The 17,481-nt window shown below is 35.6% G+C and overlaps 1 protein-coding gene across 16 annotated transcripts in view; it reads left to right on the top strand.

Annotated features, from left to right (window-relative positions):
• Positions 1-17,481, top strand: part of ABI2 (abl interactor 2) — a 157,527-nt gene that overhangs the window by 78,999 nt on the left and 61,047 nt on the right. For 10 of the 16 annotated variants that reach the window (XM_028112155.2, XM_028112158.2, XM_028112157.2 and 7 more), the window contains exons 4-7: positions 3,173-3,270; positions 6,256-6,402; positions 7,196-7,320; positions 12,940-13,098. In XM_028112155.2, the coding sequence (XP_027967956.1) occupies positions 3,173-3,270; positions 6,256-6,402; positions 7,196-7,320; positions 12,940-13,098 (529 nt within the window). The remainder of the gene's footprint in view (positions 1-3,172; positions 3,271-6,255; positions 6,403-7,195; positions 7,321-12,939; positions 13,099-17,481) is intronic. The other 6 variants (XM_028112156.2, XM_088021580.1, XM_088021584.1 and 3 more) reach the window with 1 other exon arrangement.

The following is a 17,481-nucleotide window of genomic DNA, read 5'->3' as shown; positions in this document are numbered from 1 at the left end:
TCACTTAAATGAAATATTTCTTCTGCTTTGAGGGGTTTTTATTGGTAGGAAAAGAAGCGGGGGGAATGTTTCCTAAGGAATGTTCCTCCTTATACTTAAAACCTGCTTTACTTAGCTCTGAATAATGACTTTCCCCTTTATGGAAACAAAAAATACCCACATAATTGAATGATTGTTGTAGTCAGCCACCAAACTTCATTCTGATTCCCAAATAAGACTTTGGAAAGTATGATGAGCAATCCCACTCGTGGTTCAGGACCATTAACTACATGTTTATATGCCAGATGATAGTTCGGTTTCTGTTTACAATTTGTTTTAAAGTTTCATGTGGAATTGCTGTTATAAAGTGGGTTTTCTTTATTCCGAGTTCCTGGTGTGTTCTCTCTTTCTCTGTCTCTGTCTCTTGGTCTCTCTCCCTTGAGGTCCCCTTCACCATACACACAATTTAGTCCTGTGTTTTGCTGCTTGTGAGGAAATGTTGTCTCCCCATAAACTTCCCTCAAAATAGTGTTTAAGACCATGGCAGCTATCCAGTAAATTTTTTTGTCAAATGATTTTATATTTGAAATATACTTTCTTAAGTTTAATTATGGTACAGATCCTACCTATGATAAACAAATTAAGTTTTATTTGGCAGTTATTCCTGTTCTTTTTCCTTTTCCTCAAATTAGGTGGCAATATTTATATTCTTTTTTTTTTAAGATTTATTTATTTGTGAGAGAGAGCACAAACAGGAGTGGGAGCAGAGGGAAAGGCAGAGAGAGGGGGAGAGAAGCAGACTCCCTACTGAGTGCGGAGTCCCACAAGCCCATGACCCTGAGAGATCATGGGTCCTGAGCCGAAATCAAGAGTGGGATGCTCAACTGCTCCACCTAGGTGCCCCCCAGTATTCATATTCTGCATAGCATATTTATTGTTTTACTTAGCATAGAAGCATTTTTCACAAAGGAAAACCACCTTGAAGAAATATTGAAAAACTCTTTTAGCTTAATATAAGGGTACAGTATCAGTGATGTATAAAATTAGATTTTTTGGACATTCTGCAGGGCCTCTTTGGTTTCTTCAGGGATTTAAGTTACTTATCCAAACCCCATAACCAAGCAGATACAATCATTTGATGATCCTACAGATCATAAAATGTATCAAGTTTTGTTTATGGAAATGTCCATCAGATTTTAATTTATAGATTGTTTATTTTATATTTTTTAATTGTTTAAAAGATTTCTAGAAGATACTGCAATTTAAATAAAAACACCTCAGATACCAAAACATTGAATCAAAGTTGGAAAGCTGTTTTCAAGTATTTTAGCTATTCCATGTATAGAATAAAATTCTCTTTTACTTTTTCTGTCCCTGCTCCTTTTCCTTCCTGTTTCTAGCAAATTGATGTAGTTTAGTGTTGGCTCACCTACTTCTCCCTCGTCACTTAAAGTAACTTTGGGTTTCATGTTGTTTAAGGTTGAGCTTAAAGGACTTTGGTTACTACTATAAAAAATCTTCTGGTATCATAAATGAAGATTACAGTGTGAAAAGCTACTGGTTATTCGTCATATTACTCCTAAAATTTTCCCCAAATGTGGATTGATTTTTTTCCAAAACTTTTTCTGGCATTTTCATTTTAAGATACGATTAGCATACCCTCTGCTTATTAATGAGGGGGAGAACAAGGAGAAGTTAATTTTTATTCTTACTTGATAACTGGTTTGTTTTGTATTTGTTTAAAAGTAACAATAAAAGGATTTCAGATAAATGCTTCACTTTAAAAATATTGACATCTGAAAGGTATCATTTGTCATTAAAGATTGTTTTAACATCACACACAACTTGTTCACTGGGCTATTCATTTGAAGAGTTTGTTTCTGGATATATTATTTCTTGCCTATTCAGATAACAAGTAGTATTTTAGGAGTTTTAAAAATTTCATTTAAGCCAGAGTTACTTTTGACAGCTTCAATACTCTGTATACGATTATGATTTGTTTTCTTAAAATTTATATTTTGAAATTACAATTATAAATGTATTCTGATTTCAATGGTGTCCTGTCTTGCAGTTTCATTTTATAATTTGAATACTCCAGACATACTCTTATTAGAAAAGTTAAGATCCCACCCCCTTTTGTTTTTTGAAGTGTTTGGCAATCCAGAATATTAGGGGCTTAAAATAGGGTCAGGTATGAACCTATATGTTGACCATTTACTCTGACCCATTGGTAATCTCAAATAATTTGAGATTGCATTTGAACTATATTTGTGAATGACTTCTCTTACCCCTTTAAGACATCCAGATTTCTAGAGCTTTCTGTATAAGTTCTGATACACTTCTTTGGTGCCATCAGTTGTTCCCAGATTACACTACTCTCCTACCTTTGCATTTTCAGTTAGAGATAGAATAGTGAGGAGTAATGGCCCAGCTCTGATTTAGGACTCTGTTACATCTTTCCCATAATCTTTATTTTGGGCCTGAGTGGGTCTAATTCCCAGTGAAACTAGGACATTGCCAGTGGCCCCTGTATTGCTCATAATTGAATGGGATACCTCAGCCCTAACTTTCTAGTTCAGAGGTTTAGGAACATGCCTTAACTTCTGGCAGGTTTCAGGCGGGTGATTCCTTAATAAGAGAACATTAAAGAAATCTGAATTGTAAGGCTGATCCACTATTTTAAAAATTGAAAATTTTTTTCAGTGTATCATACAGTTTAACTATTTTATATTCTCTAGTTACAATGGATCAAAACTATACTGCATATTTTACTGGGAAATGTGTATTTTTTTATAATATACTTGCCATCTAAAAAAGGAATTGTTTAAAGGCATTGTTTTTGAGTTTCTCTTTATTAAAACTAAAGTTCTTATAGTTATCCTATTGAATTTCAATTAAATATAGTATCAAATAATCTAACCAGTGATCTGTTGGTGTGATGGCCTAATGGCAAATACAGTCTTTGCATATAATTATGTTTACAATCATTTGAAAATCTCATGTTAGGAAGAGTCCTTTGAGTACAACTGTAGAATAACAGTAGAGTAGAAATTGCATATGAAATGCATGGCCTCTAATTTCTTTTTCCTCTTTAAACCTTACCCTCCTTTGTTAATAGCATAACATTATTTCCCACAAGTGATATTTTGTTTCACTACATACAAGTTTTGATTGTTCCTCAACATTTTTTTAGGTGAGTACCCAGAATATGAAGATGGGTGGGCTGCCACGTACGACACCTCCAACTCAGAAACCCCCCAGTCCCCCCATGTCAGGGAAAGGGACACTTGGGTAAGTATGTAACTAAGTAATAATTGAAAACCATTTCATGTAGTGTTGAAAACTAAACACTACATACATTTAAACTATTTTTTAATATTTGAAACAACATTTTCTCCCTAAGATTAACTTTTTTGTGTGTGTAACTTTCCCCTTTTCTGGGAAACCTCTTTATACTTTAAAAAGATTTTGTTTAAATGTTATTTTTCTAATGAATTTTAAATTTGAGGTAAAATCCTAGTCCAAGTTCATGATTTATTATAAATTGCACTCTAATTTCAGAAAATTTTTAGAGTATTTCATATTACATTTGACTATGCTTATTTACACTATTCTTGTGAAGAACACTGTGTAGATTACAAAATTCTGTATATTCTTTGTTGTTATGAGAATATCGAGCTTAATTTAGTCCAGCAGAAGTGAGCTCTGGATTTGACTTCTGGCAGAAATGGCCAATTAATGTAAAAGCGTGTAACATTTTTCTTCTGTAGCATCATAGTACAAAAATTTGGTTTATTGTGGCACCTGGCTGGCTCAGTCAGAAGAGCATGCAACTCTTGATCTCAGGGTTGTGAGTTCCAGCCCCACGTTGGGTGTAGAGATTACTTAAATAAAGAAATCTTAAAAAAATTTTATCATGGAGATTTGTGATCAGTCTGGACATAATATATCCCAGAAGCCAGATGACTAAAACTGTGGTCCAGCTCTGCTCCTGCTCTTTTGTCTTGCATAGTCAGCCTCTTCGCAATTCAGTTTTTTCATCTGTAAAAGGGGGTAATATTTGTCCTCTATTAACTTTTCAGAGTCATTGTACCACAAATTGGATTTTTAAAAAATGTATAAGACAAAATGCTTTGACAACCATTGGCTTTATTACATATGCTTAAAATTTTTTTAATTGGCAATGTTGTTTTTGGCCCCCTCACCAAAAAAAAAAAAAGAGAAAGAAAATGACAGAAAACCTAATTAATCACCATGGGTCAGGGCGGAACAAAGATGAGTTAGGACATAAAAGAGGATAGTGTTGGAAGAAGAGTTACAGTTAGGACAGTGGGAAATAAAAGAATAAAAATGAATTCCAGCCAGAAATAAGATGATTTTATTTGGGGACAACAAAACAAATTCTGCTTAGATTAGAGAGGAAATTAGTAGATCAAATAAGATTTAAACTTCAGGGTAGAATGTTGATGACATGATAGGGTGTAATTGTGCAGAGGTAAGAGTAGAGAGATCAAGAGGAAGTATTTATTTTCCTATGGAATGTCCACATTTCTATCATTTGTAGTGCCCAACAGATTTTGTTAGGTTTTAAGTCAAGATGCTTAGCAAAGTAACCCATTGTCATCTCGAGTAAAATAAAACTTTGTGTTGCTCTCAAATTTTGAAGATTTATTCATATACCAGAATTTTTTCCCTTGTGTATTAGCAAGGGTTCTGCAGGGTCATTGGAGATCAGAGTTGCTGAACACCACAAGCCAGTTGATGGTCACAACCTGACTTTTTTTGCATAGCCTTTGCCTAGCCATCATATTTTGTTCTTTTGCCCCTAATTTTTTACTTTGTTTTTATCATTGCCTTCATTGTATTGTTCTCATTCAGCAAAGGGTTTTTTCTTGCATGAAACAGAATGTTTTTATTGTCTGGGAAAATTGGAAATCAGATGTTTGGAAATTAATCAGTTTCCTATCTTATGTTTTTTTTTTATATTTACATTATAATTTCAGAGATGCCTAAACTTTTTAGTATTTTAAATCCAAGTTCCTGGCATTCCTTTTTCTTCTTTGGACCCAGTATCTCATTTATTGCCCTTTACTTCTTTTTAATTATTAATGTTCACATGTATTTGTGCAAGATTTTGAGGGTAGTAGAATGGACAGGGTCAGTGCAAAGTGATCTCACCCAAAATCAATGAACCATAATAACTTGAGTAGCCCAGGAGAGCAGTTTTAAAGGTACCCTGGGACTTTGCGGGGAGTGAATTATTGAGAATTTTACAAGGGAGCAACATCATTTCAGGAAGAGAAAGCTTTTTAATTTTCACATCTTGAGATCCCAATTTTTATTCTTTTAGAAACCAGAATCTTATCTGCAAAATGTCAGTTTCATGTCAATTGACTATCATGTCATAAAGAATTTAGAAACTTAGGGATGAGAGCTAATTTAATAATCACTAATGTGCCAATGTGCATCCTATTTCTGATCATATTTCCTTCCTTTTCTCATTCTCTTCCTTTTAAAGGAAATTTTGAGAAGGACATATATTAATAAAATCCAGTCCTTTTTGTGCTTTACAGTTCAAAACAAATAAGGTAGAAAGACTTAAATGGTCTTTTCTTTTTCTCTCCTTTTTAAATGCTGAACTCTGAGGAGGGCAGGAGGTAAAAGAGAGCAAGGTTAAAGTTGAAGGAGGTGAAATGAGAATGGAGGGAGATGAAACTTGTGTATTTCTGTGTATGGATATAGTTCAGTTTCTGTGTATTTACTTTATGGAAAGGGAAATGACTTGTTACAGTTGCTATTGATCTTCATTGTGGGGGTTGTGGAGCCAAATTCTGGATTTATTTACCCTATCTTTGAATATCTTTGGTTAGGGAGAGAGGGGTGAGGAAGATAATTAGTGCATTCATGCAGTGCAGTTGGGAAGCTTTTCACATGGTATTAAAATAATTTGAACTCATCCCCCCCATCCTTCCCCCTCCCCCCAAAAAAGAGAGGACAGTCTGGGAAACACTGGCTTACTTGGTGGGAGAATCTTTGTGCTCTCAGAGGATGAGTGAACAAGATTGCATTAGTACAGGGAATGAGGTTTGAGACTAAAGAATAGCAATAATCCTCAAAACCCCAATGGCAGAGAAGTGATACTAAAGGAAAGACTGAAATCGGTAGCTGGGTTATGTTAAAACATAAATACAAATTGTATTTCACTACTGGCAACTCTTTGAATTTGTTGTGCCGAAACTTGCTAATCACACAATACATACGCTCTTCTTTTTGTAGGCGGCACTCCCCCTATCGCACACTGGAGCCAGTGCGTCCTCCAGTGGTACCAAATGATTACGTACCTAGCCCAACCCGTAATATGGCTCCCTCGCAGCAGAGCCCTGTGAGGACAGCTTCTGTGAATCAAAGAAATCGAACTTACAGGTATTTTCTTTCCCTCAGTGCAAATGTGATGGTCATAGTACCATAATTTGTTTAGATTACTTCAGTTAAATCTCTCTCCTTTTCCAAGCACTAAGTTCTTTTCCTCACTCTACTCCCCCAGACCTCATCTGAATCCACCTCTCTCTCCTCATGTTCTGATGAAGCTTTGAGGTCAGGAAGTTGAAAAAAACAAACAAACAAAAAACAGACATCTTAAAATACAAACTTCTCTACAAAATTAATAGTTATAGTTGACCTGAAAAAAAGTTACGGACCAGATGCGGGAAAAATAGTTACAGATCAGATATGGGAAATTGCAAGTTGTTTTTTGGTGGAACTTTACAGATGAAAAACTATACATAATAAAACAGTAATATGGGATGGTACATCAAGATATCATTACAAATAAAATTAATCAACCTGTTTAGGAAAACTTTTTATTATAAAACAAGTTTCTTCAGAGTGTAAAATTTTTTTTTTTGTTCAAAAAATTTTATGTTCAACACATAAAATTTTTGTGTGTTGAACCCTACTACTTACCACTTACATTTCTGAGGAATTTTTCCTTCTTTCTCCATTTCAGTTTCAAGCATCTTTTGATGCTTATTAAAATGTGGTCAGAACAAGTTTCTTGAACTCAGTATTTTTCCTGTTTTACTCAAATTAGTACATGAAGTGGAGGGTTTTTGCATTATCTTTCTTTAGCAGTACTCATTTCAGAAAGTTTGGGGAAATGCGGGTGATATCTGACTGTATATAAATAGTCCTGTTTGGGCGGCTCTCCTTTCTTCAGCAGCAGTGGGAGCAGCGGAGGAAGCCACCCGAGCAGCCGTAGCAGCAGTCGGGAGAACAGTGGAAGCGGGAGCGTGGGCGTTCCCATTGCTGTTCCTACTCCGTCTCCTCCCAGTGTCTTTCCAGGTAACACATGAACAGCGCCTCGTCTTCGCTTGTCTTTTTTGAATTTGAACTCAGTTTCTGATTTAATTATAGGGGCTTTCTTCCTGATCAGGATTTTTTTTTCCCTTTAGGACTCCATAAATGTTGGGAAATCTTTATGCATTTGTCATTTTTAACCAAGCAATTTCTGAGTTTATGCTCACATACTTCTGTTATTTGGCTTTGGGTCTTTGGTGCAGTGGCTCAGTTGGTGCTTTGAGGTTTCAGGTACCTCCTGGGTGTGATTATGTTTAATTCCAGCTAGTGTTACGACATTGCATGTGTCTGGACACGGTCAGTGTTAGAGTCACATTGGTAACAAAGGATTGGACAAATTTAAAGGTAGTTCTGGCAGTTAAATTTAGTGGACTTTTGGAACTTAATACTCTCTGAAATACTACCTTTTTTCCCCCAAAACATAAAAATGTGCTTGTTTAATGTGAAGACACCAAAGTTAAAATTTAGTTTTAAAAGCATGACACAGAAGACCTAGGGATAGAATTTTTAAATTTAATTTACTTATCATGATAACCAAATAGATAATATCTTTTTAAAAATCATGAAAAAGATTTGTGTTTTTCTAAATTTTTTTTTAACCTAATATGTTTTTGTCTGGAATATGTGTTTATTTTCTGACTTTTGTAATTCAAAATGGAATACTGTTTCCTAATGTATTATGTTTAGTTTTATATACTATTTACAAAATACAGTGCTAAAAATTACAATATAAAGGGAACATCTTTCTTCCAGAGTAGTGGCTTTCAGGAAAAATGGAATGCTGTTTTTAATGAATTAAAAAATCTGTACATTACCCTGAGCATTTTGATTTGCTGCAAACCAAATAATCCTTTAATATAAGCTTCATTTTTTTTTTAACCATGCTCTTCTATTCTTGGGTTAGTGTTAAGCACTGAATATTTAACATTAGGTTCTCTGAGACCTTTTCTATTCCCACCTAATGGGCCTGCCTCATTAATGCTACCTCTTACTGTCTTTCCCCTCAGCCCCTGCTGGGTCTGCTGGTACTTCTCCCCTTCCTGCTACTTCTGCATCCGCCCCTGCCCCTCTTGTTCCTGCTACTGTCCCTTCCTCCACTGCCCCAGACGCTGCTGCTGGGGGGGCCCAGGCCCTTGCTGACGGCTTCACTTCTCCAACTCCCCCTGTTGTTTCTTCCACTCCCCCCACAGGTGAGTACGGCTTGTTCCTTTGGCAGGCACATCCAGTCATCTGGCTCTTTTACCTGGAGCTCTGGCTTTATGACTTTTGTTTGTGCCGTGTGTGTGTGTGTGTGTGTGTGTGTGTGTGTGTGTGTGTAAAATCTGAAGAACAATGGACTAACTTAGAAAATGGCATGTGACCAAAAAGTAGAATTTCCTGAGGAAGGATAAAGTTCACATACATTTCTCCAGCACAGTAACACAAATATACATTTTTTTAATTGCTTGAATTTCATTTACTGGAGATTTGTGAATTTAGTGTGAAGCCATCTTCTGTACAGTTTTGAGAAGTTGTTGTTAGAAATAGTGTTGCAGATTAAGTCTTTAACAAAGAGAAAAGCCTATGGAAATAATTTTAAGGTATATTTTATAGGAAATATTTGATGTAACAGTTTGGAAGTCTCTGTAAGTCTATCAAAGCAGCTCTGGAAACACATAGACAATGGACTTTTTAAGAATTTCAGGTTTACAGGTTTACTTAAGTGTTACTTAAGGTTGACTGGTGTTTTAGTTTTTAAAACTGCATCCTAAAATCTGTCTTGATGGGGAAGGGGAAAAAGGTTCAGTTGCTACAAAATATATTTGCAAAGTTAATAGTGATGCTGATTATTAGCAAACAAATTCTTTATTATAAAAATGTATGTGTTTGGACATGTATCACCTTAGCTTGTCAAATACTTCATAGAATATATATTTAGCTCTGTTGCTATAACCAGATGTTTAAATGTGTTAAAGGACACTTTTAGCTAGAATGGGTTTTGGATGTTGTTTTATGGGATAGCTTCTGTAATAGAACTTTTTAAGAAAAGCTTTCCATTGTAAACATAAATGTGGGCTATTCTTTAATCTACACACGTTTCTGTTAGGCCAGACCGTCTAGTTAAATATAGGAATCTTGTTATGCTCCAGCACCAATGAAGTAAAAAATACATCTTGAAGTTGGTTGTAGGCCCAGAAGGAACAAATCACTCCCACCCAAGAGTCAATATTTTTGTAATAAAATCATAATAGGTACTGCTTCATAGTCTGCACTGAATAAACATTTGTTATATGAGTGGATAAGTATACTTTTTCTTAACAAAAAGCAAGGTGAATGCCTTAATAACAATTTATGTCAGTATACTTTCTTTTATACTGTCTTTGAATCACCAAGTACTTTTTTCTTTTCTTCTTAAAGTATAAGTTACATACAGTAAAATTCACCCTTTTTAGCATGTACATTTTTTGTCAAATGTATACAGTGATGTAACCACAACTCCAGTCAAGATGTAGAATAGTCCTATTATCTGCAAATTTCCTCTATGTTCTTTGTAGTCAGTCATTCCTTTTTACTTCTAGCCCCTGGCAACCCTTTGATCTGTTTTGTTTTGTTTTGTTTTTGTCTCTAAAGTTTTGCCTTTGTAAGAATATGTAAATAGAAGCGTATGGTATATAGCTTTTTGGGTCTGGCTTTTTGGCACCAGTGCATTTGAGATTTATTCATGTTGTTTCATGTTTCATTATTTTGCTCCCTTTTATTACTGAGTAGTGTTCCATCATTTGGATGTACCACAGTTTGTTTATCCCTTTCCCTGTTGAGGGACGTTTGGATTGTTTCTGATTTGGGGTTTTTATGAATAAAATTGCTGTAAGCATACACATGCGGACTTTGTGTGAGTGTAGGTTTTCAGTTCATTTGGGTAAACACCTAGGGAGTAGGATTGCTGGTTTGTATGGTAAATGAATGTCTAATTTTATGAGAGACCGTTGAATTGTTTTCCAAAGCAGCTGAACACGCGGCCACCGGCAGTGCGTGAGACATCCCTGCATACTTGTTAGCACTTGTATTGTCCATTTGCTTTTTTTTTTTTTAATTTAGCCAGTCTAATAGGTATACAGTAGTTTCTTGTGTGGTTTTGATGTTCTTTTCCCTAATGACTAATGATTTAGAACATTTTTTTGTGTGCTACTTTGCCATCTGTTTATCTTCTTTGATGAAATGTCCTTTCAAATGTTTTGCTCCCCTCCACACACCTTTTGAATTGGGTTGTTTTCTTATCAAATTCCTTTATTTCTGAATGTAAGTCCTTCATCAATTATACGATTTGGAAATATTTTCTTCCATTTGTGACTTATCTTTTTATTCTCTTAATGGTATCTTTTAGAAGGGGAGTTCTTCATTTTGATTGTGTCTAGTTCATTGGTTGTTTTTTTTCTTTTATGGATTGTGCTTTCAGTGTCATACTTTCAAACTTGTTACCTTACACAAGGTCACAGATTTTGTTCTGTTTTTTTTTTTTTTTTCTAGAACTTTTTAGTTTTAGATTTTATAGTTAGGTCCGTGTTAATTAAACTGTAGTTTTGTTTGTTTTTTTAACCCAAAGCAAAGTAAATGCCTTATTAATTGAATGAATAGAGAGTCTTTTATGTAGTGTTTTTTAATTACTGAGGACTTATGTGAGATTTTAGACTGGATCTAACTTTATAAAATTCATAATGGTTTAATTATCAGATGCTTTTAACTTGAAGATGGTAGGTTTGTTATTAGTTTGTTACAGATTGATTACTAAAATGCCAATAATGTATTTGTATCTGGTGATTCAAATGACAAAATGTACCTTTTAATTAATAGTTTATTAGTTTATATATTTTTGCATTTTTTATCATTGTTACAGAGACTTGACAGATTATGTTTAAGCTTGAATGCTCCAGATTTTTTGTACAACAGAATTGATTTTTAGGTTTTGATGCTGTCATAATGTAAAATGATATAGCAGATCTTGAGTACTTTTATAATATTTTTTATATGAGTTCATATGAACCCAAGTTTGATAAAGTTATGGAGTTACTGAAGCCCAATTTTACTCAGGTAAACCCTTTTTACGATCATGGATAAGATGAAAAATTGCCAGAAGTGTTTTTCTTTCTTTTCTCCTTTCCCCCTCCCTTTCTTCCTTCCTGCACTTTCTCCTCTTTGCTCTTCCCTTTCTCTCTCCTCACCTCCTCTCTCACTTCTGCTCCCTCCCCTCTCTCTCTCCCCTTACCTCCCCTCCTTTCTTGCCTGCTGGAGTGACCTCTCATGGGTGCTCCAGTGCTCTGTCTGATCCATCTGTAATAGTAGGCCTTCAGCTGAGTGAGGTGAAGTGTAAGTGGAGTCAAGATAAAATTTAGGAACTGGATTGCATTAGGGAATTGGATAGATTAAGAAAGAATGTCTTTAGTTAGCATTAGCTGTTGAAGTACTTGGCAAAATTGAGTGAAATTGCTAATAAATATTATAGGTTTGGAGATAGTATTACAAATAAGATATATTTTGATTCACTTTTTTTGTATCTTAACTTTTTTCTTAATTGTAAATTTCTAAGCTCTAATTTTAAGACAAAATAATCTAGCTTTGGAGATGGAGATTTTTTTGATTGAATAAAGATGTGTTTAATTTGGAATTATGTCACCTGATTGCTGAAATACTTTGCTTTGCTTTAAACTGCTTTGCCACCTTAAATTTGCTGCCATTATTATTATTATTATTTTGGATAAGACCGTGTGTCAAACATTTTTTCTTTTGCTTTCCCAAATGTCATTCTTGTTTAGTTTAGTTTTGTTTTTTTAAGGATTTATTTATTTATTTTACAGAGTGGGGGTGGCGGTGGGGAGGGGCAGAGGGAGAGAGAATCCAAGCAGGACACAGGGATTGAATTCAGGAGCCTGAAATCACCACCTGAGCTGAAACCGAAACCAAGAGTCAGGTGCTTAATCCGCTGTGCCACTCAGGTGCCCCTTTTTCTTTCTCCCTCCCTCCCTCCCTCCCTCCCTCCCTTATTTCCTTCCTTCCTTCCTTCCTTCCTTCCTTCCTTCCTTCCTCTTTTGAGAGAGAGTGCATGTGAGTTGGGGGGTGGAAGCGCAGAGGCACAGAGAATCTTAAACAGGCTCCACGTCCAGAGCCAAGTCTGACATGGCACTCGATCTCACAACCCTGAGATCATGACCTGAGCTGAAATTAAGAGTCGGATGCTTAACCTACTGAGCCACCCAGGTGACCCTTGTCTTGTTTAGTTTTCAGTGGCCATTTTTGGGGGGTAGAGGAGGAAGTAAGCCATAAATTTTAGTTGTGATGATTTTGAAACCCTATCAAATTATTAGTTTAATAAAATTGTAATTAGTAATCTATTTAGAACGTAGCTTTTCCAAACCTAATTTTATTTACTTATTTTCCTGCTTTTGCACTTTGATATATCAGCTCACCAATAACTGTGACCTTGCATGATGTTTATCAGATAGCAATTAAATTAGCTAAACATTGTTATTTTTAATAATCTTATTAAGATTCAGGCAATGCACCTAAAGCATTTCATTGCCTGAGATAATTATCTTTTAATGACAAATTTATGCTCTGTCCCTTTTCCAGGTCATCCTGTTCAGTTCTACAGCATGAACAGACCTGCTTCTCGCCATACTCCTCCAACCATAGGGGGCTCGTTGCCCTATAGACGCCCTCCTTCCATAACGTCGCAGACAGGCCTTCAGAATCAGATGAATGGAGGACCTTTTTATAGCCAGAATCCAGGTTAGATTTTCTTTTGCATTCTGTAGAATATATCTAATTAGAAATTTCCATTACAGGGGGAAAAACCTTTAATTACAAATTACTAACACATAATAGGTGTTTAGTACTGTTTGTTGAGTGAATGGAAGAATGAATACAAGGTTGCTAATACTGTATCATCCAGTTCCTTTTTTTTTTAAATCAGTACATGATTTCCATATAAAGTTGTAGAACTTCATTTTTCTGAACAGAATCTTTGTGCTAGTGATTGTTTGCTTTTAAGAATAATGTTGTAGTGAACAGTATTTCCTTCTTATTTAATCAGATATCCTTGCTCTATGAATACCAAATAATGAAAATTGAGTGTTCATGAACAGAGTTTGTAAGTGGTGTAGTAAAAGAGAAATATTTTTGAAGCTGTTTGTGCTAGGCACTTACGCGATCTTACTCGATTCTCATACTAAACCCATGACGGAAAAGCTAGGGCTTGGACAGATTGGTCCAGATACTACAGTCATCTTTCTGTTGCGTCATGCATATAGAAAAAATCTGGCACATATTTAAACCATATGTAGCCATTATTTTTGCTTCTGTCCCAGAGAGGGTAAGAGCAAATATTAGACCGTATGACTGTTGTGGACATGGTATAGCAACTTACTGTGTTTTTCTGGATTTTTGCCCAGAGGCCAGTAAGCCTGTGTATCTTTAATATTAGGGGACAACCCATTCCATCTCTGATAAGCCCTGAAACTGGTCTACTGTGGCTACTACCTTTTGGTGAAACTTTATTTCTTTGGAGTCATGCAGAAGAAATTTGATCCTCCTTCTACATAACTGCAGTTTAAAGAATGCTTTTATATATATTATCCCATTTGATTCTTATAATCATGTGATCATTTTCATCTGTATTTTGTAGGGTGAGGAACTGAGGTGGACATCAGGTTAGGATTTGAACTTAGGTCATCTGCCTCTAAGTTCCATGTTCTTTCTTCATACTAGCCTCCTTACCTTCAGATTTTAAAAAATCTCTCTTTTACTCTCCTAGTCTTCCCTTTGGTGGGGGGGTGGGGGGGGTGAGGAGGATTATCCACATTGTGATATAAAATGCATGAGAGCTAGACACCCTGTTAGTCTTTTATACAGTTTGATCCTGGGAATAGTGCTCAGTAGATTCACTGGTTTTCTGTGAGATGGACATCTGGCAGCACTGTTACTGTATTTGGTTGGGTTTGAAAGGGCATGATAACATAGGGATTAAAATATGGAACACCCAGCGTCTAGTGCCACGTCATAAGAGTACAATAATTGTTTTCTAATGAGATTATTTCAGAAGCAAGTTAATGAAAGGAACACTTTGATCAGGGCTTAACTGAAACCCCTTTGGTTGTCATTGATTCTTAATAATCTAGCCAAAGAAATAGGAACACCAATTTATTATTCATCTTGTCAGCAGCAAAGAGGGTCACCAAAATAAATAGAGTTAAGCATAAGTTAACAGTTTTTAACCTTAAATATGCAGGTGAAGGCCCTTGGTGGTAAAGAAGTATGTGTGTACACACACGCGTGCACACACACACACACGTACATTTACATATATAGACCTAGTTTGGTAAGTGTCCTAGTTCAGGCTGCTGTCATAACGTGCCATAGGACAGGGTGACTTATAAATAACAGAAATTTATTTCTCACAGTTCTGGAGGCTGAAAGTCAGATCAGGGTGCTAACATGGTCAAGTTCTGGGGTTCTCTTCCAGGTTGCAGACTGCTCTCTTCTCGTATCTCACATGGTGGAAAAAGAGAGGGAGTTGTCCAGGTCTCCTTTATAAGGGCACTGATTGCATTCATGAGGGGTCTACCCTCATGACCTAATTTCCTCCCAAAGACCCCACCTCCTAATACCATCACAGTAGAATTTCATGAATATGAAATTCAGGGATGCATAAATATTCAGTCCATAACATTAAAGAATCAATAATAATCAAGGTCTTTGGTAATAGATGATCCTGTATTTTACTGCTCACAATTTCTTAAAGCAACGACTAAAAAATCTAATTCATAAAGTGAGATGTTGGTTCTAAGAAATGTGACTGTATATAGTTATATGAGCGAGGTATTTATGAACAAGAATGGTATTTTACACAGGGAAAATATCAAGCTGTAACCATTGAATGTTATTAAAAAGAAACAGTGAAAAAATAATATTGGGTTGGTGGTATTGCAGAAGAGAAGCCATTAACATATATCCTCTAAATGATAGTTAAGTTACGGCATTCCCATAAATTTCCAGAAGAATACAGATGTGGGGCTTTAGCAAAGTATGAATAAAGAGCAGTAGCAAGAAGCAATTTTCAAATCCTTATATTAGGCAATCTTGAGGGTTTGTTAGAGAATGCTTATTCTTTTTTTTTTAAATGCTTACTGTAATAAGAGCAAAAAAACAGGAAAACAACTGAAAAGTGTTACATTCTTAGATGACCATGTAAACCAGATAAACCCTTTATACTGATTATTAACACAAGCTGTGTTTTTAAACTTTTGTGTTAATTTGCTACTTTTTCTTGGCATAACATCTTATGGTGATTTTTTTGCTTGGAAAGGAATAACAATGATCCAGTTCTTTTAACCCTTCTGAAACTACAGAACTGATAATTATTTGGTAACCATATTCTTTTCCATCAAAAAGCCTCCTTACTGGGGTGCCTGGGATCAATCCCCGCCTTGCCTAGGGCTCCCTGCTCAGCAGGAAGCCTGCTTCTCCCTCTCCCACTCCCCTGCTTGTTTTCCTCTCTCGCTGCCTCTCTCTCTGTCAAATAAATAAATAAAATCTTTAATTAAAAAAAGCCTCCTTACTGAGTATGATTAGTTGAGTTCACTTTTAAATACTCCCTGCTGTTCGTGTTTAGGAAATATTTCACTCTTAAAATGAATTGCTTAAATCATTTCCTTCACTGCAATGTAAAATATAAGCACCTAAACTTGAATGTGCTCTCAGATGTCTATAACCTCTAAAGGTGGTGGTTTTTTTTTTAAGATATATTTATTTATTTTAGAGATGGTGGGGGAGGGGGAGAAGAAGAGAGAAACTTAAGCAGACTCAGCACCGAGTGTGGAGCTCACTATGGGGCTCTCACAACCCTGAGATCATGACTTGAGCAGAAACCAAGGGTCGGACACTTACCTGTGCCACTCAGGTGCCCCAGTGGTATCCTTTAATGGTTTTAAAAGTAGTATTTAGAATGTTTATTATGTCTGATTTTCTCAGAGTATTTATAAATCTGTAGAAATAAGCTGTAAAATTCCAGGTTATTTTTTCAAAACGCGTTGAAGTAGACATTTTAAAACAATAAGTCTCAAAGATTATGCTCCAAAGGATTTTATAAATAACCAGGAAGGTCATGTTTGGAAAGTCTGTATATTTCATCAGCAACAGGCTCATCCTCTAAGTTTGGTTTGCTTGCAGAGCCTATTACTTTATACATGTCTTCTTTTGCTGTGTGTAGAACTTGAGATCTCTTTATAAACTCTAGTTTGGTGAGGCCATCTCTTCACATTAACATCGTTAGTGTATATTGTGAACATAAAATTCCTGAATCTAAGTTTGGAGATCTTTTGGTGGTTATAGGGAAAGGGTCTTGTCACATGAAGAATCATCTTAGCTAAGTAGAGTGAAAACAAGTGTCTAATTACCTCTGCTCTTCCCTGTTCACAAGATGCCTGGGACTAGAACCAAATATTGCAGGTAATTCTTCTCATAAAAATCCTGCTTAAATCTCCTAGAATGGTTCATTTTCAGCTCAGCTGTAAGGACAATAAATCTAGTCTCAAGTAGGATGTTCTGGTTCACAGGAGTTCTGGTCAGATGAAATCTTAACATGGTCCGGAAAAAAAAATCCTGTGATATCTGAGTTAATTTGGACCATCACATTAAAATTTTGCCCTGGGGGAAAAAAGTAACATTTGGGGTGACCTTTGTAAACTGTTTGGAACTGACTTTTTTAAACATGGTCTGGCTTTGAGAAAAATCCAACTTGTTTTGTTACAAAGTAAATCTGTTTTAGAAAGATTTGTGATTGGTTTTTACCTGGGCTGTTCTTGGTGGATTTCTTAAAACCATATGGTTTCAGATTTTCACTTGCAGAACTAGAAAAAAAATAGAGAACATACTCATCTTAAAAAATAATAATACACTTGATCTACCTACAAAATGACTGTTCTGAGTTAAGCTCCTAATCATTTTGGTTTTGCTGAGCACCAGAAGGTCATTTAAAAAAAAAATTGGATGAGAAACAGTGACCAAAGTGGGGAATTCCCTACTTTTCTGTTATAGGACAGGTTGGGACTGGTGCTAACAGAAGAGGAACATTTTCATCTTATTTGATGGGAACATACACCCAATAAAAACTTT

This window comes from Eumetopias jubatus, unplaced genomic scaffold (genome assembly GCF_037043125.1).
Source record: "Eumetopias jubatus isolate StellerSeaLion01/CBP00866 unplaced genomic scaffold, mEumJub1_p1.0 scaffold_3, whole genome shotgun sequence".
Taxonomy (NCBI): Eukaryota; Metazoa; Chordata; class Mammalia; order Carnivora; family Otariidae; genus Eumetopias; species Eumetopias jubatus.
The sequence above is the reverse complement of the archived record's forward strand: the minus strand, read 5'-3'. Positions and strand labels throughout refer to the sequence as shown.